This window comes from Mizuhopecten yessoensis, unplaced genomic scaffold (genome assembly GCF_002113885.1).
Source record: "Mizuhopecten yessoensis strain PY_sf001 unplaced genomic scaffold, ASM211388v2 scaffold213, whole genome shotgun sequence".
Classification (NCBI taxonomy): Eukaryota; Metazoa; Mollusca; class Bivalvia; order Pectinida; family Pectinidae; genus Mizuhopecten; species Mizuhopecten yessoensis.
The window spans coordinates 1,846,152-1,871,791 of NW_018403434.1; the positions used below are offsets into that span (position 1 = coordinate 1,846,152).

Below are 25,640 nucleotides of genomic sequence, written 5' to 3' on the forward strand. Positions count from 1 at the left end.
ACTCTTGGTGTCATTGATGTTTTTTTTTGATAAACGAAATGACAATGTGTTACGGTAAAGTGAGTTTGCTTTGCTTAGTTTTTTGCACCTACAAACAATATTTTCAAATGAATGCTTACTTTCTTTGTACTTGTAGTTATTGCATTATGCATTTGTTCCTCATTGAATGACTGTTCCTTTTTGCATTCCAGAGGACCTGATATTACAGGAGGAAGTCACACAGGTACTGCGGATCATGAATGAAGCCAACGCTATGTCTGAGGAAATGGATAAGAAAGTGAAGTTTGAAGTCGCTTTACTAGCTCCAGCGTTCCGCAGTCTCCACAGAGGACCTACTGAGGTATAGATCGCAAATATTTATAAACAAGTGTAAACATAAAGAAACATTATTAAGATATTTTTATTCAAAAGTTCAAAACACATTCTAGGAAAATGAGAAACAATGAACTATATATCTTCCTGATAGTAGCATATATTCGAACAAAAGCGTTAGTCGATTTCTGGCCTTTCGATTGTTCATATTCATTCTAATTGATTTACATAAGGAATACTCTGTTGTGTACCGTTAGAATGATAGAATTTGTTCATAAACGTAGCTATCAGGAAAAAGAATGCAACTTGTTTGGGTTTTTTTTGGAAAATAATCGGATGTAATATTATCTTAATTTAATTTCTTTCAATCTTATATTTTAATAACAAAACTTTTTTTTCAACTAGCGTTGGTTACTCTGTATGCATCGGATTAATACAGAGTTACAACACTTTGTCTTTTTGCTACTATATAATAGTTCATAATTCCGTGTTTGTCGATAAACACCTTATTTACCGTGAATCTGTCTGCAGTAAGACCTCGTTAGACTTCCACATTGTATCCAGTAAATTGTCGGCGTTGTTTACTAGTGTTGTTATATAAAGATCATGAGTATGAATGGATTTATCGAAAAATGGAATAGAACAAAAATGGTTGATAAAAATGTATTGACCAGCTTCAGAAAATTCATAAAATAAACTATCAAATGTTGCTTTGTCTGTCAACTTAAAAAACGTGTAGAGGCAACACGTCTTAAACGAAAATGGTATGGGATAGTGAATAGTATGGACTTAGTTTTTAGGCCTTAATTGAGTAAGCGATAACGAATAATTATATATTTTTTAATATTTTAAATTGTTATTTACCAAGAGTATTAAATCGCTCAATTGTTTGTCAATTATTTTATTTTCAGGCGGTTTTAACTGAAGTAAGAATGATTAAGCAAATGTATTCTCACCTTTTCAAGCATCCTTGTTCCCTAAGCCAATACAAACTGGCTTGTGGCAATAATTCCAGCTGAATTCACGCCCAAATCTTATGATAGCACGTTTGGAATTCCATTAACACTATTTTTCTGTTTCAAATTATCCGTTTCAGATTTACTATTCCACCCAGCTATCGTTGTCTATAATAAAGTCTATGACTGTTAACGTTTTAGATAGCCCGTCACAACGTATTTAACAAGTGATGTCACGTTGCATTTTGACCTCAAGAAAAAGACAACATGAAATATGTCATGTATCAATCAGGCACATATCTACCCAGTAACTTCTCGTTTCTGTGACGACACAATTTAGTATTTAATGAGTAAAACACATAGATCACAATTCAATCGATCACTTTTATCTCTGTAGTCAGGAAGATTAACTTACAACGAACAAATAAGGTATCGACAAAAATAAACATCATTAAATACATGTTAGTAGATGCAATGCATATTTGGTTAATACGATACGTGGTATTCTGCGTACACAAACCCGAAATTATGGTTTGAGTGTTGTCCTGATCAGGTGTATCATAATAACATAATGCACGGATAATTCAAGGTACGGATGAAGGTGAAGGACCTTACTACTGGTAATCACTGGATGTGGACCAAAGATAAGGCCATACACCGCAATGCCCTCATGCAGCAGCAGTACCAGGACTTTATCTCCAAGGACGAGAACTGGCGTGTTTCGAAGGTGATCATATTTGGCTAGATTTTAATCATACTTAGAGTACCGTTATTCTTCTAAGTCTACACTTTAACAATGTTGTCAATTAGGAATTATACATGAATATCAGCGTCCGGGTCTTGTTTTAGGCATAGTGTCTATTAATGCATACCCTGACAGTAGAAGATACTCTGAGCTGGATATAAGGGAGATCATTGCAGGTAGCTTCGCAATTAAATCTGACATACCTTAATATTTACATTCTGTGTTACATTTGCCTATATGTCGTTAGTAAACCAAATTCCAGTATTAGAGACTGTATACTGCAATTTACAGTGATTCGGTCAGTGTAGGAACATAGTATATACATGGCCACCAGATACTTTCGGTATCAATAGGATACTCAGATAACTTGCTGGGTTCGTTAGCATTAAGCAATGTAGGTCATCGTAAAAAATTAAGCGACTTGACAAATTATGACAATATAAGATGTGTAGGTACCACACAATTATTGTAAACGCCATTCTAGATACGAAATTACCGTCATCACACAAGTGCTCGGTTTCGAGATTTTGAGTTATGCATAACATCAGTGAATAACCAAAACACTAAAACTTATTTATAAAACCTTGTAAAAGTCGAGGGTATCGACAAGGTTTTAGAATGTGTATCTTCAGTGATGTCATCCATTAGGCCTACTCAAAATCTCGAAACCGAGCCCTTATGAAAATCGTCGTCTGCTAGCGATGCTAATCTGACCTATTAGACATGGAATCTGTTTCATGGAGTCCATTCAGCGCCGCATCACTTCCAAAATCATGTAATCTATTAATGCGCGAAAAACAGCTTTAATTTTAAACAGGCAGAAGTTATGCAATTATTACAAAAATTCAACCTAAACACACTCATATGAAATAAATAATAAAATTAAGTTTGTGTTCAAACCATTTTATGTGCGTGTGGTTTTCAATGACACGAGAGACTATATTTTTTCTTCTGGAAAATTCGGCTGTTCTGGAATTTGAACTTACTGACGTCACTGATATGATAAGGGGGAAATTCAAACGTATTTTTGCTTCAGTTACTATACAAAATAAATGATATACATGTTAATATAAGCAATGAACTGTTACCAATCTATTTATCTGTCACCCAAATTGCATTCAAATCGAATGTATACTGCATCTGGTAACAGTTCAATGCTTAACTAACTACATTTTAACTTTCTACAGCAAACAAAAACATCTCGTAAGCGTTTTGTTAGGAGACTTCCAGTACAGGTTAAAATGATTCACAGCACTATAGCTTCCTGGAATCTACAAATTTATAAAAACTTCAAAAGAAAAATCAATTATCCGGTCAGAAAATGTTTACGAGCAATAACAAACAGTTGTTGATGCTTACCTTGGATCAACGTGATCAAACATTGTTTTATCTAAAAGACAATTGTTTGATTAACTAACGGACTTATTTTTATTTAACTATGTCTACATTATCGTAGAGAATAAAACGGTAATCGTTAATGTACGTCAGGAAGACGATCCCTTTTGGGAGCCTGCTGATACAGAAGTAATGGTTGGTGTAGCACATTTCAGCCTGCTGTCCTTGGCTTATAAATGTAGTATAGAGGAGAACGCCGACATTCATGACCACAAGACGCAGATCAAAGGTAGGTACTATGTCAAACATACCTGTCATAAATCAAAGGTATATGTATGTTAAAACCACCTCAAATCAACTATATATGACAATTAAAAGTTATCCTAGATAAACGACTAATGATCAAAATTATTCAAAATCTAAGGTACATAATGGATCAAAGTTAAACCATTCTCAATAAAGCATTTTCTCGACCCCATTGACAAGAAACGGAACTGCGTTACATTATGACAATCTGATAAACGACTTTAACAATGTATTCGGTGCTATTTTTCTTAGGACATTTACAGTTGGAGGTGATTCCATGTGATAACAACAAGCAGCCGCTCGGTGACATTGCTCTTCTCGAGGATACGGCGGACTTGGTACATTTTCAATTAAATTTCAGTTTATTGGTACAATTAAAACAACACAAATCATTTTCGATTTACAAATGGTATTTGATGTAACAAAGAGCCCATAATTTACCGTATATGGCACATTGACGATTCTTTTCAGATTATAGCTATATGGTAGCGGTATATGTAAGATGGTACATTGGCTTTTCGAGCGCCATAACAACCTCTTATAAAATATCAAGGATGTCTTCTTTCTTGTACTTAACATATTTTACACATAATAAACTTGGAATTGAGTCATGTGTGTTAATTACATGGTCACGTGATAATTAACATGTGTATGCTTCCGTACTGTTTAACATTATTCCAAAGAGGAGGTTGATGGTACTCTGCTACGTTATACAGTATTACACACTTATTTATTTTATACCTATCGTGACCTTGTAAGATTTTTACAAAGATAAGGTCCGATCAATAAAATCAAAATCAAGTATGCGGTATTATTATGTGCATTTTTTTATACGACATTACTTTCTGTTTCAGGTTGGCAAAGATTTGACATTCTTGTTGAAAGTGAACGGGGCTCGGGGATTACCTACAAATATCAAACAGGTAAACCTGAACCCAGACGACAACTGATAAATAGGTTATAACATCCCATTTAATGACAGTTCATACATCATTTCAGTTTTTGTCTGTTGCTAGGTATCTACTTGTTACCATATATAGCATCTATAATACTGTCGCCTACAGCAGATTGTATTCATTCTCACGCAGCACATACTTGTTATCATTAGTTTGTTACAACTCCTTTGCCAGTCATAGTTTCACCTATCTTGATAAGCGTGCTAAGATCAATTCCATTTTAGAAGATGAATGAAGTTGTTGCGTAATTGTATAGACATAGACAACTCTTGCATAACATTTTTTTTTCTTTTTTTTTCTTTCAGTCATTTTGCAAATTCAAGTTTTACCTTGATAATGACTACACACAAACGAAGGAATCAGTAGGGACAACTCCTGATTTTGACTTTGAAAAACTTTATGTACAGAATCCTGTCACACAACAGGTAAGGTGACTCCTATCTAACTAGATTGTCGTAGTGTTGTGCAATATTGCTGTCTATTTGATTATGAACTACTGTTCAGAAATGGTCAAAGCAGATTCGGGTACAAGTTTTGCGGAAAGGATTTTTTTTTCATAAAACACAAACAACATATATTAGATAAGGGGTCGAATGCATCGACGTTGTCTTTATCAAATTTTGTTCATATTTTCGACTTTACGTAGGTTGTCGTTGTAATACAATTACTACATAACGATTAGAATATAGTCGTGGTATTCAATACTTGAAAAAAGATTCCCATTTCGGTCATTCCAGGGGTTACGCTCACTTCCGCTGTCTATGTCACTGGGATATTTCATAGCGAAATTGAAAGCACTTGGTTGGCTATTTGATTGGTCTCGGGTAAAACATGACCAATATCTATGCTGATACATGTCATAAAGATAACAGATATACCCAACTTCAAAGACAGTCAGTCAAAAAAATTCTGCTGCGCCCATTGCGATATTTGGAATCTTTATCTTTCTTTCTTCATCTAATTTTCCTTTTATTTCCTATTTCCCAGGTAAGGAAGGCAATGGGTTCTGTCCTCAGGCTGGGACATACAAAAGTCCTTAAACATGGTAGTTGTTATTCCCTGCTTAACGTTCAGCATTAAGGGAAATGGCAATAACTGGTTCACCCGTTGTCAGTATAATGTGACCTGGCGGAATGCTTTGCTTGGTGCCTTCAGCATGGCATTTCAGTAAGATAGCACTATCAAATCGTCATAAGATCCGCGCTATCACACAGAGGAAATCACGCCAATATTTCATGTCTCCTGCATACACTCACGCAATCACGTCTTTAAATGATCTAAGCAGTTAATAGGACGTAATTAAACCAAACCAAACCAAATCTTTTGATGTACATCAAAGGATCAAACCAGTTGTGTTGTCTAATTTACAACGTGGCGCACAATGAGCATTCGATTTAGTCATGACATATCCCTGGGGTGCAAAGAGTGAAAGTGAGCGTAAACCCTGGAGTATCAATGATGTACTTTGGTATTCTTTAGTTATTTTTTTGCATACATTAACCTGATGGTCACGTGTTGTGACGCGTTCCACATTTAGGTCATCACAACCTCTCACTTCGACATTAATATTGTTTCAATCATGTGGAGTGCAGGGGTATTGAGTTTTTGAATTTAGTTTTTGATAATTTTTCGTTTGAAATCACATCGTTATTAGTAAGTATCAATGGTTGATCCATTATATTTGCAAACGTGTCATATCCTCCCTTCTCTTACTTTGCAGTTCTTGAATTATTTGAGAGATCGTCATCTGGTTATCGAGGTTTGGGGACGGCAGAAGGACGACCAGTTGGTGTCGTCGAAAGGAGACACGGGTCTGCTTCCAACAAAGGATCTGATGATTCGAGAAAAGACTTTCATAGGAGTAAGTTGAAACACCTTATATCTCTCTTTCAAATCATTCGGTAATTTATATTTTCCAAAGATATCAGTTAAATAGCAGCAGCTCAATCGCAACTTCAGAAACAAATGTAGTACACTGTATCATATCAATGTCGAAATAGAAAAAAATAAACAAAAGTCTTAATTTTAAATGAGTTGTCACAAGTAAACGTGTAAGTATGACATACTTCTCCGTGTATATTCATTCTACATTACATATTTCTAACACACATATAACAAAATATTCAGTCGGGGTATTTCGATATCTTAAAGTTAATCTAATCTGAACGTAAAATGAACAACATATTATGCTATTACAGAAATCCGCATTGGAAGATGGAGACACGGGAGAAAAGAAGAAGAAGAAAAAGAAAAAAAGGAAAAAGGAACATGATGATGAATCAGACATGGCGAATAGTATAGTTATTCCGGTACCGATACCTGCTGGGCGGGACAGTGGCAGAGATAATATGTCTACTATGACACGGGAAGAAGAAAAGAAGTTGAAAGATGAACTAGCTCAACATGTGGCAAATGAGCAAAAGCAATTAGAAAAAGCAAAACAGCAATCTGAAACAAAACTGAAGGAGACAATTGATGCTCACAAAGCGGAAATGTCTCAGAAGCTTCAGGAGATAGAAAGCTATAAAGGTAGAGGGAGACAACTACACCAGGAAAACATGGAGAACAAGAAGACACTGGTACGTATTGAAATGCTACCATTTACTATAATTATCTTATTATGGTATGTACACCATTACGAATATGTAATATATTTAAAGTCGTGTTTTTGTGTTTGATCAACAAGCTATGGTATAATATTTTAAGTGAAAGGCAAATCCTGAATTTTAGTTGACATGTCGTTATTTATAAAACGCTTGATGAAAACATATTTTTCCTTCAATAGGAGGCTGTTAAGGAGCTGTTGAATAGGACACGGGAAAAAGGCAAATCGAGTATAAATGTATGTACATTATGAAACTTATTTACCTTAACACTCCGATATATATTACATCAAAAATAGATATATATTTATCGTTTATATGATGCAACTTTTGTCGTTTTCCTTTAAATATAAGGACTTCTTCTGAAATATATGTTTTTGCAATTCAGGTGTAGAAAATGTGTTAAAATAATATAAAGTTATTACAGGGGCCATTCAATAAAGTCTGTCACTAGTGTCAGGAATCACATGCATGATGCACATATAATCTGACCTTAATTATTATTAATAGAAACGCACATAATAAATCGCGCTATTCATGGCGTAAACGCTACGTGGTAGTCTCCCCTAGGTGTACTGGCAAAACACTGGAAGATCGCACTACTAAGAGCACTTCTACTGTTTCCCATTTTGTTTTATATAAGAACAGGAAGAAAGCACAGGGACTTATATCTAGTCAAAAGGGTTGGTGGTCACTCTGTTCTACATTCTCTTACTTCAAAAACACCAATACGGTATTGCTTTTTTGGATGAAGTGTTCGTAAATTATCTGGATGCCATTCGACTTTTTACTTGGACGGGTTTTCATGTCAAATCTTTTGACAGGCTTAAGTACTTTGTCTCTGTAAAACTTGTCTGTGATGGTTTTGCCTTCTTCGCAAGGTATCTGAACAACGGGACTTCTAGCATGACGTACCTTTTTTCATACGTCCTATAATCACTGTCCTTCTTGTTATTTTTCGACAACCACTGCTTGTTATTTACGCGCCTGTTGGCTTCAAAGTAATAGACACAGGACTCATACGCTGTAAGTAACTCAGATAGCTTTCTTGAGTCGCAATTTTCAATATGTTTTTAGTACAGTGTACATATTAAAACGTTTGGCCTTTTGTTCAGGTGTCAGCAAATAGGGGATCAATCCAGCATAGAGCGCTTTTAGTTCCAAGCACTTGGTCAGAATGCGATGTGTACTGCCTTCGGAAATACCAACCATATGAGCTATCTCAGAAACATTAAAACGACCATAGTCCTTAAAAACTATTTTTCTTTGACGCTGCAACAACTGGCCTGTCTGGTCGGACTTGTTTCCTCTATTATGTCGACTTACCCATTTCTCGAATCGGTTCACCTACCTGGAGACATTTCTCAATATGACGGTTGTTGTGCCCTTTATACTGCATACTTCTTCATGTATCGGTTATAGTGGTAACTGTTAAACACATCGTGCAGGACCGTATTTCAGATTTAGTCTCAACCTTCCTCATTCCGCATTCAATAATGATTAATATTTCATTTCTTGTCGAATGATGTCGAAATATTACACGTGCATTGATCTTTAAATGCGCTTACAGTTTGCTGAAGCCCTAATTTGTTTATCGCCCGTTTTGACGGGAGCTGTGTGGTAACAAAATTTATAGATTGGTCCTCGTATCTTTCGATTATTGGTAGTTGTTGTTTTCGTCATTCGTGATTAATATCATAACATCAAAATAAGATCAACATGTCGGATGTAGTCGTTGAACCGCAAAACGCTTCCCCTTCCACAGTAACAGGTATTATCCTTCTATTACTCGTTCAAGGGTTTCCAAGTAAATCTTTTTTTCATTTATACTTTGCCCTTGATTTATCTATTTTGAGTCAGAAGTTTGGTTTTGTTGACAATTCAGTATTCTGTTTTGGTTTTATGTTTATTCTAAGGCAACAATAAAACATGTACGAATGGTATAGGAAACATGGAGTTTTAGCTCAGATTTTTAATTTCATTCAATACAACATGATACAAAATCATAAAAAGACTATCTTCATATACATTTATTTAAATATGCATTTAAGTGAAAATGATTACTAAATCGTTATTTATTGTCTGATGTGTGATTATCCAACAGGTATCCGACTTAGCGAAGGCGTTGGACGATCCAGTGGCGGCACAGGGAGAAGAACTAGGAGCTAATACATCTAAAGCTTGTGTCTTACAATAATTTTACAATCGTGACACTCACATTCGTTTATACCCTTCATGGTCTACAATTACCGCAATAGTATGACGATTATAACTAGGACCAAGTTATTTCATTATTATTCATCTTTTTGGCCTTCTGTCCGACTATTTGGTAATAAAACCCAAGATTATTTGCAAGACGAGGATAGAGTGTTCCATTTTTTTTTTGGTTTCTAGAGTATCTAGTGAAAAGGACAACGGTAAAATAACTTGACCAATAGAGACGTATTCTGTCAACTACAACCCCATGCACTAATGTCCGGTAGGAGGATTACTATAGGACCTAGTATGGATAAATAGCCCCTCTGGGTGATAATAGGGAAAGCACAACGTGCATTTATTGATTTTTTTATTGACATTTTAACAAAGTTTCATGGTGAAAATAAGGTGTCACTTAGAGCAGAATTAAAAACAACTGATTTTTATTACATTGTACTGATGTTATATCGTAAAAACAAATCTAAATAATTGGTTTTGACTAATTTAATGTTTTTAAAGGATATTGAATTTATTTGAACTGCGAAATGAAACATGTCATATTTTGCTGCCCCTCCTGTGACCCCTAATATCTCAAAATATGTCAAACGGAAATAATTCAATAATAACAATGTATAGCAATTTATGTAGGTCTGGTGTAAACGCATCGTCATCAAAAATTAAAATGCGTATTGGTGTTGGTCTATAAACGACCTATTATTGCACCATCCCTTTCACTTAACCCTTTTCATACATAAATAGCGAAGTTAAATTGACTTTTACCTTAATGTTTTTATTTATTACATTTATAATAGAAAGATTATAAACGACAATCAACATTATGATTACATTTTTGTTCCTGCGTGACAAGAATTGTCTAGACCAAGTAGTCAGTACAGGTAGCAGGTGTTGTAAATGCGTACGAAGGTTTGAGAGGTTTTTGTCCATTCAAGACAGTATTTTGTCCATTCAAGTGCCCTTAATGACTTACATTGTCGATGGGCCGTTAAACAATACAAAAACAATTGTGCATCAAGAGAGCTATTTGTGAAGAGGATATTTTTGTAAATAAAGAAAAAAGAAAAAAAAGGCTGCATTGTTAATAGTGTTTTCCCTACTACATTGTATAATTAGGTTAGACAGGAACTATAGTTGTGAACGCTTCTAGCAGCATTACCTGTGTAAGTTTATACTACTTTGTTAAATGCGTTAGCAACTAATTAGGTTTGTTGGAGAGTGTCAGTCTTCCTCTCTCTCCTCTATCTATCGAAACTTTCTAGCTATAGTCATTGACTCGATTCATTTGGTTTATTGAAAAAAGGAACTGATGCTTTTCCTCCTAATATTGTACAAAACCGACTCACGAAAACCAGTTTGATACTAACATAAACAACAAAATAACTCTAATTTTATATATCGTAAAGCGTAGTAAAGGTAGTGTTTTAAATGTATTTTGATACCGCTTATTCGTGCATTGCGATCAATCACATATATATTTGAGGCAAAAAGCAAAAGAACTTTTGGAAATAAATAGATATACAGACATTAGCTGATTTTATGAAAGACTAAGGAATCCATAACTCATGTGAACATTATATCATCAAATAAATATTCGCTACAGCAAGACTGTCTTTCTTTGTATCGTACTGAATACGTGGGACAGGAATGTATATGATCGAATTGAAGAAATAGTAATAAAATAAAAAAATACGTATTAAACTCCCTTGCATTCAGTATTGATAAAACAAGCTATTTATTGGCAAAATATTCTTTGGAATCATATAGTTGATATATTGAATGACTTTGAACTCACAGCTGTAAGCAAAACATCTCAAGGCATAAACATTTAAATGGGTTCATATTAAATTATTCTCTCAGTGTGTGATTTAAAACATGCATATTCATGCAAGTGTCATTTTTCAAGTTGCTTTGAAAAGAGCTCGGACAATATCTGTGGCACTGATCAAGCCATGTTTGCACTAGGGGTTAGATAAGGGGAATCTCAACTGAAGGGGGTAGATTCTTAAGGTGTCAAACACGAGATTTTGTCGAGTGTTGGGCAACTAAGGATTTTTTCCTGGAGGGTTGAGATTCCTTTATCTCACCCTGAAGGGGGTAAAAACAAATATTTCTTTTACCATGTTAACCTATTGTGTATCATATGCATAATATAAAGTTAACTTTGCATGGTTGACGTGACCTCATTCCATTGTTATTAATAGTGGAATCCCCCCTCTCAACCCTAGTGTGAGAAAGGGATTTATCTTACCCTGGACAGGTGTATCCGCCACTTTTACCGGTGTGAGACATCCTTGTCTCACCCTAGGGTTAAGCCTGCGACGTTAACATTATATTTATATATATGATACATAATGGGTTCAAAATCAGGAAGAAATACAAAAAATATAACATTCGTCATACAAAATATATAAATTATGTCTCAAGGATTTGTACACAAAATCCCTTAGGTCTGACACTGTCAAATACAAAACTTAATGGCATTTGTAAAACAACATATTGAAATCAGTTATTGGTCGAGACCAGCCATTAATAAAGTTGCTATCATCATAATAAATATTACGCACATGAAGTAGTATTAACAAAAAATGAACAGAATAATCTTGCCAGAATTTGACATAAAACAGCATCATACGTGTCCGCGCATGCGTGACATTGTGTAAAATTATTGAATTGTTTATGACACGTAAAATAATTAACTTTTATTTTATATCTTTGTTACATTTTTCACGTCCCGTGTTTCGAATAAGGGAACGTTAAAAACCTATCTAAGAACTTCTTTCTTAGGAAATGTTTATCCTACTGATAAAAAAACAAGACAGACGTTTAGCGGCACAGTAACGTAAGAAGATCCTTGTGAACACAAACATTCGCAAATCCTGTATACACGTACCGCACACGACGGATCTTTACTTGGTCTAACTTGCATGGCACATATCGATCCCCATTTCAATGCCTATATATGTATATTAGGTCTCAAAGATACTTACCCCTAAAACAATCAATCTGTACAAACTTTGTATTGTCATGTTTATGATGCACTAAAGCAAAAAGCAATAATTTATCTTTTCTCAGAGTGTTTGAACGACCCTTTTAAAGTCAATAATACGAGATTTATACTTGTACTGTAGTTAAATATATTACATGTAAACGTGTTGAACTATTATAACGATATATGTATGCTGAGTAACGGTCTTTTGGCACAGTTACAACTTTACGGTCAAATCTGGTTGTGATTAGAATAAGTTGGAAAACAGCCAGTTATGAACTTTCGTTTGGTTTTATATGGTTTAGCGTTCTATTATACTGCAAATACACCGAATTACTGGAATTACTTCTAGCAATCACACACTGGAGTTCGTTTGTTGTCTTTGAGAACAAGGACATATACGTGTATGTGATCGCTACTCGGCCTTGTACTTGATGATCTATAAAAAAGAATAGCAAATAGAGCGTTGTTTTTGCCCTATTACATGCAATTGTGTTTAAGTTATATTGCAACCGCTTTAAATACATACTAATTTGCAAATATGTGGGAATTTATATAATTAATGCATGGCGTTTGTAATGAACAAAAAGCTCTGCATTATAGGCTAGACTGCCTACTTGGATACATTACGTACCTGCATTATGTGGCTCTTTTGTATTATTTAACCGCGCTCGATATACCTGCCAGCTAACGTATTGATATATATACTTTACATTATTGCATGGGTACACATATCGTCAATGGTTGTATAGTGAACACACACACACACACACACACACACACACACACACAATAGTGTCAATATCATTTGCAGCAGTTAACGTGACTGAAACATATTAGGTGAAATATTTCACTTGAAAGCCTAACCAGATCGTCTGCTATGCAGACTACGGTTGCTACACACATGTAATATTAAATATACCTAGTCTTTACCACGCTTCCTAATGAAGTATGGTCATCATTATTTCATTTTATTGAGTTTTGAAAAATCATCTTAAACAAACCTGTTCTTTTGTTCATTCCATTAAACAATGATCCAATTGTTCGAAGCATCACTCACTTTACTTGATTTGAATCCTATGAATTGATTATTAAAGTCAATGTTTTGTAAATGAAACCGTATCACTATTATAAGACATAGAAACATCTTATCTGTTATATGTACATAGATACTTACACGACAACGACACAAAAGCAAATTGTAATCCTAAAATGTAATAGCATTCAAATTATAATAAAAATGTACAAAAAAATGAAAATGACCAAAGCAGTTAATGCATAACACAGTTCTTAACAAATGATTTATACTCAGGTTAACATGTATCATCATTTTATCTTACTTACATGCAATGCATTGAAACATATACACAAATCGTATTTGGCTTGTTCCCTCCAAACGGAATGGTAGTCATCCTATACATAATCCGAAGTGTAAGTACGGTCATACAGTATGAGTCCTATTCGGATACATGATAATCAAAAGTGGATTATATCACCATTGTCTATGTAAGAATGAGCAGAACATAAATACACATAATTGCTTTTTTTTCAAACGGAACATCACATTTTTAAATTGAAATATTTACAATGTTACAGTATGTTTTCAGCAGTCAGACAGGTAAGAGTTTGCAGCATTACTCCCCACACATCATTTACTCCACATCGTCACACTCTTTTTCCTTTTTTATCCGATGATTTTCCAAAAAATACAGTCCGACGAAAAATGTTTATGCCGCACTACAGGTTTATGATGTGGTGACCACTGCGACATCTGCACACCGCAGTAAAAGCATAATACTTTGTCAGAGTTTCCAGAATAAAACAAACCTGCCGCTGCCAAGTCGGCAGGATGCTGTTGAATTTGAGGAGGCCAGTGCCGGAAAGATTTCATTCTCTCTGCATGAAAGAAATATTCGGGGTGAAGAGGTTTATCATCTGAATATTTCCATTCCATGATTCAATTAAAAGATTCTATAACTGATCAGTCTGTGGATTGTATAAACAATATAACTCTGACTGCATTCATAGTTTCTAGACGTGTTATGCAACTCGTGAATGTAAATTTTCTGTTATTTTTTAACAAAACAAAAGTTCTTTAAATCCTTTCAAAGTTGCTTCTGTTTTTAGCGCCAATCAAATAATTGAATACCCCTTCGTTGTGCATCAAATATGATATCTCTTATCAGTGGAATCCGCACAGTAGACTAACTCTCTTACAATCTTCTTATAAAGGGATAATTACAAATGACAATGTACGTCATATAGTGCACAAATGGTTATTTATAAAATGGAGGGAAACGTGGAAACATCATCTTAATCAGATGTTAAAAATAGCATTTTGCACACAGGATTGTTATTTCTTGGATGTTGCCCATGTGCGTAAACATGATTAAATAACTTGGAGAACAGCCAATGTTCCGTGCAACATATGGGGAATCACCTAATCAAGGGCCAATGACTTCGCAGTGAATTTATCTGGTCGCCTTCAATTCAATGGTGACATGGAAATGCGTAAACATGATAAAAAAAACTTGGAGAACAGCCAATGTTCCGTGCAACATATGGGGAATCACCTAATCAAGGGCCAATGACTTCGCAGTAAATTTATCTGGTCGCCTTCAATTCAATGGTGACATGGAAATACTTACACATACACATATTTGAAAATATGGGGAATCACCTAATCAAGAGGAAAATGTCAACCCGCAGAAGTTCGTTATTTGTTGTGGGAACAGTGTATGTGCTGGTCGTCAGACTTGGTGTTATACTGCATCTTTTGGACCAAATTTAGTTAGAGACATCATTTTGAGCACCCTTACCTTTGTATATTGCATTAATATTAGCTGATTTCCAAGAAAGAGGTATAATACCAGATTCAATAGTCTTGTTACAAAGTTAAGTTAGAGGACATAATAGAGAAGGTGCTAATTTCTTTATTATCTTGGGTATCATGCCATCTGGCCAGGAGGTATTTTATCATTATGTAAACACAGTTGATCCTTAATGTCCTCTTCAGATATAATGATATTGTCTAAAAGGAAGGGAAAAGTTATTTCATGGGGGCTAAGGGGTTCAAGATTTTCAGAAGAAGTTGATATTGAGCTGAAGTAGTTATTTAGACATTCTGCTTTTTCAAATGGATGATGTATTAAGTTGTTATTTTCAGAAAGAGGAGGAAGACAAATTGATACATTATTTGAATTTATGACATATCTAGCAATTTTCCACCACTATTAGGAGGCACAGATTGGTCACTAAGCGATTGTTGTAATTTTTCGTAATAAGTGTGTTTAGTTTCTCTGACATGGTCTTCTACTTTATTTCTAGTCTTTCTGAAATTTTCCCAACAGCTTTTTTATGTAATCTATTTCTCTGTCTAATTTTTGCCTTATAATATTCCTCATCCAAGGTTTATCATTAGGGCGAACAGTTATAATTTTGGATGGTAAATACTCTTCTATTTGATTATTAATAGAATCTGTTAAAAAATTATTAAACTCATTCGAGTCAAGAGTTTTTATTAGTATTTTCCAATTTATTTCATTTAAAGCTCTATTCATTTCATCAAAATCTGCATCGTCATAGTTTAATATAGTTTTCTGGTAGGAANTTTGGTTCTGAGAGATCTAACATTAAGATGTGAGATTTCTATGTTAAATTGGGGTCCTGGATTTAGTTCAATATCATTGCAAAGAAGTAGTATATTTTTAATGGTACATAAAAGATATTCAATGTTTTTAAGTTTGAAAAAATGTGATTCATCAAAAAGTAAACAATATGTAAAGTAGTAGCTAGGGTATGTAATTTTACCTGCAAATGCTCGGATGATCAATGTGTTGATATAGTAATAATCCTCACAATATAGATGTGTCCCAATAAATATAATTACGATATTCTTATATTTATCCATTATCAAAGACAATTGAGTGGTAAACATTAGGACACATCAATAGGTTTCTTGTGTAAACAAACTTACGATAGGCATAATGACAATCTCTGGAATTCGACTTTGGACTGAGTGGACTTAGAGTAGAGTAAAACAGTACATTAAATGGAAAGTATAACAGAAAAGTAAGTAAAAAGACCGTATGCAAGGTATAAACATCAGTAAACTGATTCATTACCTTAACAAGCAATACGGGATCAACATGATCAGAGACAGCATGGTAAGACTAAATATAGATATTAACGTCACAAACATAGTAGTAAACAGGATTTGGTTTGCCTTCAATTATGGTGTACGCCCTTTCCAATCAGCATTATTTATATGTATTTTGATGAGATATATCTGACATTTTGATTGAGAAAATAATTATAATGGGAGTCCTATATTTGACATTTTCATGTACAATAATCAATTGTTTGTAGAATTACTTGTAGAATGTTAAGACTCAAATAATTCTGGTCATTCTATTTATGTTGAGAATAGTATAACATTCAATAATACAAAATATTGACCTGCTAATTGGAAGGGGTAGACCATTTGTAAGACAGTATGCACGTGTTTTTTTTACATTTGACCAAGATACCGGCTGATAGTAAAATATGTATTTGGGATTATATTTGTAACTCAGGTATGTGAAATTATGGCATGAAATGCAAAACTATATGTGGCATTATTTTTCGTTATAATCATTTCACTGAAGTTTATATCATTAGTTACACCAATCAATATCATACTTATAAAGTACATTTGTATTTAGCACGATCATACAGTCACATGGTTCGAAAGGCCAAACAGTCAATGGATACAGAAAACATCTTGTTTTTATAGTATATATAGAATACATACAATAAATAAACACAATGAAGGGGCTTGATTGAAAGGTTATATGGATATAACATATATCGGCTGTATATATACATGTATACATATTATCAATTGGTAGAACATCACTAATTAGATAAACTATATATTTACTTTTGTAGAGGCATGTTATTGTCACATGTTATGATCCAGGAACGATAACACATACAATTTAGATAACACAACTTTTTCTGTAGTAAATATTATCATTATACTAGTAGTATGAGGCATGCACGTTCTACAGTATAGGGTATGATAAAGAGATACATATTTGGAAAAATAAATTGAATATATATTAAATATTCAGTTTTCATTTTGTGATACCTAGATAATGTTAGAAAATAATGACTGTGTTCATAATCTATATACATATATGTATGAATTCAATTGATGGAACATCGATAATAAGCCAAGGTAAGTTAACTTATACCTAGGTATAAAAGTTTCCACTGTAAAAGAAAATTTGCGCATGTTACAATCCAAGAGCAACACATACATATTACTAAGCTTTGGTGAAGTAATATATATTATATTGATTATATAGCAAAATCATAAGTTATACATTTGTATCAAATAAGTTACTTATATGATATATGTATAATTGGTTCTACACACATAGTCACATGGTGAGATTTGTACAGTTATGGTTCATATTTGACTTATTTGATAAAAAATAATGCAAAAAGAAACAAGAGAAACAAGTGACACATAATATGATCAGTTTATGTATTCACCAGATCACTTATGATGTGGCTGGGGCTGCCTGTTGTAGGATCTGTCACGATTAGAAGCCAACGTCCTAGGGCCTGGTTGTTTCTTAGGAGGGGGTCGGGGTAGGATCCTAACTCTTCAAGCTTGGTGACTTGGTGTTTCTCTCCACTATTGTTCCTCATAACAATCCTACCGTCTTTGATGTTGTTGATGCTTTCATGTAAATCAGGGTTAAAATTGGTGTGTCCTCCTATATCACTGGCCACATTTACAAAGAAGTGATTGAAAGTCTCACATACCTCAGTTCTGTCTGATATGATTTTGTCATTTTCCAATAATACAATGTGCGATTGATGCTTGTTTTTGTTTGAAAGAAGAGGTTTTATTGTTAGCCAGAGTTCAGTGTTTTTGAAAATATGATCCTATGAAAAGCTATCATTTATATATGTTTGGTTGGGTTTTACATTGTTTAACGACCTATTAACATCTTTCGTGACTTTAACATTGATATTTAGTGTATTTGGTCATAACAATATGCATACGTTCCATAGTTTAATTGAAACAGACATTATATAAGTTTACAAAATGGCCATCAGACAAAGGGTTGTTCTCACCTTCACGTGATCTATGTGCTTAAACATGGGTACATCAAATAGAGAACAGCCAATGCACGGTGGATTACCTAAACATGGGCGCAGTATCAAGCAGTGAATGACACGAGTTTAGATATTAATTCGGATATACAAATCAAAAATGATCCTATGAAAAGCTATCATTGATATTTGATTGTTTTACTGTCATTTTGAAATATTATATTTGAAATAAAAGGAAATGCAAAAATAAAATTCGTTGGTTCTTCCATATATCCAATCTATAATAGACACTCAAACTGGCATAGGGAGCTTTTCTATCCGTGTGCATTCCCAATAGCCACAGACATGTCTCCGTGTCATTGAATGTAACTGATAGTCATGGTCAGGTGCTAACAATTGATGTAACAGAAGAAGAGATGTGTCCATGTCCATGAGCTATGAGACCTATGTGCTTACCATCCAATAGCATGACAGCTATAAACACACATTTCACTTTACACGTCACATGGACTCCTGTCCCACTTTTGTCAAAACACTAGAGATTCCATGCGTGAGAGTGACGATGCGTATGGGTGAATGATGTGTGTAGAAGTATGGTGTAATAAATATACACATATGTCATACATGTATCTGTAAAAATAGGATATAACGCCCGACTTTAAAACTAGCAGCTTTCACAGGACCCAAGAGGACAATACATTTACGCTAGTTTGTGGAACAATCGTGTATACACTGTGACGTCATGTTCTATATAATTTCTATTGTAATGTGGTGATATGTAATCGTGACGTCATAATGTTGTCCTTTTGAAATAAAGCTAAAGAGCCATGTAAAAGGTGATAGTTGCTAGTTTTGAATTCGGACTTTTTTCTACCCTTAACTACTTCAAATGGCATTACATCTTCCATGTTATCTGAATATATACATATTTTTATAATTAAAAACATCAACTATATCAGTTAAAAAATGATTGTTGGACAACGGATATTTAATCAGACTCGATTAATTACATGTACTGCATTTGAAACAGTCAATTGAGTGCTGAGTGACGTATTACTATTGATATATACATGTATGGGAAATCATCCAATCAAGGGGCCATTGTTTAGATATATTTCGGATCAAGACATTAAATATGATCATATGAACAGCTTTGATAGGAAACTAAACCTTCATTGCAACAAACGAAGATACAAACTGTGTACTGCTGTTCTGATTGTTGTTACAACAGTGCAATCATTTAAAAATCAATTACAAGAATTTATGTTTGAACTGTAGCTAGATTTAAAAACTTTCGATTACGACACCTATTGTGTTTACAAGCTGAATATTTCACCTATTCAACCGCTAGGCGTTAGATAAGTTGAGTGACTGTTGGATAAGTAGTGACCTATTCATACTATCCAATGGCTAGCGGTTGGATATTTAATGAATGGATCACCACTTATCCAACAGGTCATACAGGGTCATGTCAAACGTACCCAGAATGCCCATCTGTTGAATAGGGTTTGTAGACACAAAAACAGATAAACAAAGAAAACGATAACAAATAAATATGAAAGATAGTAACTGTAATTTTAATTCCAACTTTAATACCTAGTGGTACACGGTAGTCAGCCGTTGTAATATATACACGTACAATGCACTTAGCCGAAGTTTCCAGTTTTCACAAACACATCCGCTTTACGTATTTCACAATAACTCTTCCTGTCTTACAGTATTAAATGTGTAGTTCATATTGAAATCCGGTACGTTCTCTTTGGTGAGCTCCATATCAAGCACATCGCTGAACATTACGTCTGTATCTCTATCGGATTCTGGTCGTTTACTAGTAAATGTCGATTGCGTAATAAAAACATCGTCAGCTGAACTGGACATCTTGGCAGCAGTACAGGAAATAACCTTGGAAATATCTGACAGGTACCTTTGTACTCGGAACACCTCAGCTCATATTAATACTATTTGGATCGCATTTGGATACCATCGGCATTTACTAATGCCTTGGGGTTATATATGTTTGTGTCAGTAAGTTCATTTTACAGGTGTACTCATACCTGGCCGAAATATTGTAACGACCAGTTGATGAACGCATACTTATTGGCAGTGTTACAAAAAGGTTGTCGATAGTGTACTTATCCATAGATAAGATTGGATACCATGCGAGTTAAGATATGTGCATTGTTTTTAGAAAACTGGAAACACACCATATTACTGTCAATATAGTTCTAATAGCGTTTGTACCGTGGTGACATCGATAAGATTCAAGAAGATATGCGTGTATGAGCTGGCTATGTGCAGTTCGGTTGTGAGCTTGATGATATTATGAAAAAAAATTGAGGTCTATTTTTAAACAGCGCTTGTAACAAACAAAAGCTCTGCATTATATGCCTGGCTGCCTATTTGAATACATTACGTACCTGCATTATGTGGCTCTTTTGTATTATTTAACCGCGCTCGGTATAACTGCCAGCTAACGTTTTGATATATATACTTTTCATTATTGCGTGGGTACACATATCGCCAATGGTTGCATAATGTAAACACACACAGAAAATAGTATCAATATCATTTGCAGTAATTAAAGTGACTGGAACATATTTTGAGAAATATTACTTGAAAGCTTAAACTGGTTGTCTGCTAAGCCGGCTACGGTTGCTACACACATGTACTATTAAATCAACCTATACTTTAACACGCTCCAAATGAAATATGGTCATCATTATTTCATTTTATTGAATTATGAAAAGCCATCTTAAAAACATATTATTTTGTTCATTCCATTAAATAATTATCAAATTGTTCGAAATATCACTCACTTTACTTGATTTGAATCATTTGAATTGATTGTTTAAGTCATAGATATTTATACGACAACGACACGAAAGTAAATTGTAATCATAAAATGTTATAACACTCAAATTATAATAAAAATGTACAAAAAAAGAAAATGACCAAAACAGTTAATGCATAACACAGTTCTTAACAAATGATTTATACTCAGTTCAACATTCATCATTAATTTATCTTACTTACATGCAATGCATTAAAACATATACACAAAATGTACTTGACATGTTCCCTCAAATAGGAATTATAGTCATTCTATACATAGCCCGAAGTGTAACTACGGTCAAACAGCATGAGTTCTATTTGGATACATGGCAATCAAAAACGAATCATATCACCACTGTCTATGTTAGAAAGAGCAGGACAGAAATGACCATAATTGCCTTTTTTTCAAACGGAACAACACATTTTCTATTTGAAATAGTTACAATGTTACAGTATGTTTTCAGCAGTCAGACAGGTAAGAGTTTGCAGCATTACTCCCCACACATCATTTACTCCACACTCTTTTTTCCTTTTTTATCCGATGATTTTCAAAAAATTACAGTCCGACGAAAAATGTTTATGCCGCACTACAGGTTTATGATATGGTGACCACTGTGACATCTGCACACCGCAGTAAAAGCATAATACTTTGTCAGAGTTTCCAGAATAAAACAACCCTGCCGCTGCCAAGTCGGCGGGATGCTGTTGAATTTGAGGAGGCCAGTGCCAAAAAGATTTCATTCTATCTTCATGAAAAACATATTCAGTGTGAAGAGGTTTATCATCTGTATAAGTCCATTCCATAGTTCAAACAATAGATAATTTAACTGATGAGTCTGTTGATTGTATCAAAAATGTTGCTCTGACTACATTCAGAGTTCCAACACGGGTTTTGCCACTCGTGAATTTAGACTTTCTGTTTTTTTTACAAAACAAATGTTCTTCAAATCTGTAAAATATGCTTGTTATTTTTTAGTGCCAATCAAATAATTGAATAAATTGTCCTCTTCGTTATGCATCGAATGTGATGTCTCTGATCAGTGGATCGTTAACAGTAGACAATTTCTCTCTTAACAATCTACTTATATAGGAATGATTGATATACAGTATACTGGGAAACACCTAATCTGGTATCACGAGTATACGCTGTAAGTTGAAGGCTTAGTGCATTTCTGATATACAAAATAATATTGTCAAAAATCAAGAAAAGGGGGACAGCGGAGTTATGCATATGTTACTGAGGTGTACACACAGTATCATGTAACAAATAAATGGCTATTGTTCACAAGTAAACATGAGTAAATAACTTGGAGAACAGGGTGATTCCAAATGACAATGTATGTTATGTATGTCGCATGGTTATTTATAGAATTCTTGAATTATCATTTAAACACAGGATTGTTTAACCATGAGGAAATAACTTGGAGAACAGCTAATGCCCCGTGCAACATATGGGGAATCACCCATGATTTAGCAGTGAATGTATGTGGTCGCCTTCAATGCAATGGTGACATGGAAATATTTACACATATTTGAAAATATGGGGAATCACCTAATCAAGAGGAAAATGTCAACCCGCAGAAGTTCGATATTTGTTGTGGGAGCATTGTATGTGCTGGTCGTCAGACAGTGAACTTGGTGTTATAATGCATCTGTTGGACCAAATTTAGCAACGATAAGTGCACGACACAAGTTTAGATATCAGATAAGATAAAATAAGATAAAATTTATTTAAAGTCGGTGGGCATTTTAAAACAAATTACATAAGGTCTATAGAGCTTTTGACCGACATACATGTTACATACAAAGACATTCACACTTGGACAAATTTGATATATTGACATTTAAGCAATACAAATATTAAATGAGATAAAACATTTCACATTTCGAGCTATTAAAAATCAGTATAGACACATTTTACACATTGTAATTAGAACAATACATCTACCATAGTTTTAAACACATCAAATTTAATGTTATATAGTCTTTAAATTGGCACTGATTTGATAAAATACATTAAAAATTGAGACAGGAAAGGTGTGTAGAAGTGAGGGTGACGGAGTTGAGGTTTCATTTTTTGAGGTTCCAGGAGGATATTAAAGATTTGAAGCGAGTAGAGTTATTTGTTGTCCTACATGTGTTGGGTAGATTGTTTCAAAGGCAGGCTGCTGTGTATCTGAAGGATTTTGTGCCGTATGTAGTGGTGGTTCTAACTTGTGGAATGTCTAATATGTTGGTGTATCTGAAACTTGGTTTTAGGTGTGACAATGTTGTGCAGGCATGGGGGTGCGGTTTTCTGTATAACTTTGTATGTTTCTATTGCCATTTGTCTCATTTTTCTAATTTTTAAAGCAGGTACGTGTGTCCGGGTCAAGAGGTCATTGCAAGAACTGGTAAAGTCATCATAGATAAATCTAAGTGCCCTATACTGAATTTTCCCTATTTGTGTAACATTTGTTTCAGAGCAGAAGTGCCAAGAAATTGGGTAGAATTTTAAAGTGTGAAAGAATAAAGGTGTGGAGTTTATTCAGATATTTTGGTGTTTATTAATTCTGTGAAGTAATTTAGTTGTTGTGAGCTTTTCCTGCAAATGTTTTTGATATGCAAGTTGACAGAGAGCCGAACATCTATATCAACACCTAGTAGTTATGAACTGTCTTCACATGTAATAGAGGTGTCATTGATTTTAAAAGAGATGTTTTGTGACCCGGTCTTTTTCCCTATGGCTAATGCTTGAAATTTGTCAGGGTTTGCTTTCATTTTGTTTATGTCGAACCAGTGTATGAGATTTTTGTGTCTTGTTCTAGTGCGGATATAAGTTTGTTAAGTTTTTAGGATGAATGTGATAGGGTATTGTCGTAAGCGTAGTTATATAGTTGGTAGTGTTGTGCAGAGAGGAAAATGTCATTAATAAATATGTTGAATAGACGTGGAGCGAGGATTGAGTCTTGGGGTACACCCTTTTTGATACTGATCCAGTTGCTCAAAGAGGTTTGGATTTTAGTTTAATGAGTTCTGTCAGTTTAAAAAAGACCACAGGGTGACAATTTAGCAAGTAGAATTTCATGTGGTAGGCAGACAAAAACATTTGATAGATCCAGTAAAATAGCACCTACATACTTATTTTCATCTATTTTTTTCCAGGGTTCAATCATTTTTAAAAGAATATGTTGGCATATATATCCTTTTCTAAAAGTACATAGAAGATTATCAAAAACTTGGTCAAAATATTTGCTGAGCTGATCAAATAGAGTTCGTTCATATATCCTGGATATGGATGGTAGTATGCTGACCAGTCTGTAGTTTCCTTTATCTAATCTGTCCTTTTTCTTGAAAATGTGTTGTACTTGTGCTCATTTTAAGTTGTTTGGGAAGAAACCAGAAGTGATAGTTGTATTAATAAGTTTTATTATGTGGGGTGTAAGAGAGTGTTGTTATACTTTTATGAGTTTGACACTGATGTGGTCTACGACTGGGGCCTTTTTAATGTTTAGGTGTGATACTATTTTGGTGATGACTTCTTCCTATACTGTTGTGTGGGTGGGTGGGGTTTTTCCCATATCAGTTGTGCCATATGCTATTGGTATTTTCGTAGCATCTTTGTAGTAGAACACAGCATACATTTTCCACTGTTATAAATCCGTTATGACATCAGTGACATTTACATAGATTAACGTTTTGTACATTGGCAAATGCTATTCTTTCTGCTTTTCCGATTTTTTCTCCTCTTTCTTTTACTTCAAGTCTCTGTTATCCATGTTTTTTTCTGCTGAGGAAACATATTGATATAAGTTTAATAACTTGTTTCTGGATCCTAGTTCATGTGTGCAATAATTATATGGTCTGTATATTGTAACTGCAAGTTACGAAATAAAATACGGTTTATAATAAACTGGCATAGAGAGCTTTTATATCCGTGTATATTCCCATTAACCATGTCATGTCATGTTTCCAGGTCATTGAATGTAACTGGTAATCATTGTCAGGTGTTCAAAAATTGATGTAAATGAAGTAGAGATGTGTTAATGTCCATGAGCCATGAGACCTATGGCCTCTTGTTTGTATAAGTTGTGTAGAGTGAACGCCCATCAAACAGTGTGCTAACCATTCAATATCATGACAGCTTTAACACATTTTCACTTTACACGTTCACATGTACTACTGTCCCACTTTAGTCAAAACACCAGAGATTCTTTGCGTGAGAGTGAAGATGCGTATGATTGAATAATGTGCGTAGAAGTATGGTGTAATAAATATGCACATATAAGAAATAAGATATAACGC

The 25,640-nt window shown here is 34.3% G+C and overlaps 1 protein-coding gene across 1 annotated transcript in view; it reads left to right on the forward strand.

Moving 5' to 3' along the window:
* The window catches only part of LOC110441309 (kinesin-like protein KIF28P), a 33,388-nt gene extending 22,462 nt beyond the window's left edge, over positions 1-10,926 (forward strand). The window contains exons 16-25 of the mRNA XM_021484456.1: positions 192-340; positions 1,858-1,995; positions 3,502-3,637; positions 3,907-3,992; positions 4,509-4,577; positions 4,916-5,035; positions 6,331-6,471; positions 6,809-7,189; positions 7,396-7,452; positions 9,318-10,926. Of these exons, the coding sequence (XP_021340131.1) occupies positions 192-340; positions 1,858-1,995; positions 3,502-3,637; positions 3,907-3,992; positions 4,509-4,577; positions 4,916-5,035; positions 6,331-6,471; positions 6,809-7,189; positions 7,396-7,452; positions 9,318-9,410 (1,370 nt within the window). The 3' untranslated portion in view covers positions 9,411-10,926. The remainder of the gene's footprint in view (positions 1-191; positions 341-1,857; positions 1,996-3,501; positions 3,638-3,906; positions 3,993-4,508; positions 4,578-4,915; positions 5,036-6,330; positions 6,472-6,808; positions 7,190-7,395; positions 7,453-9,317) is intronic.
* Positions 10,927-25,640: the final 14,714 nt, after the last annotated feature.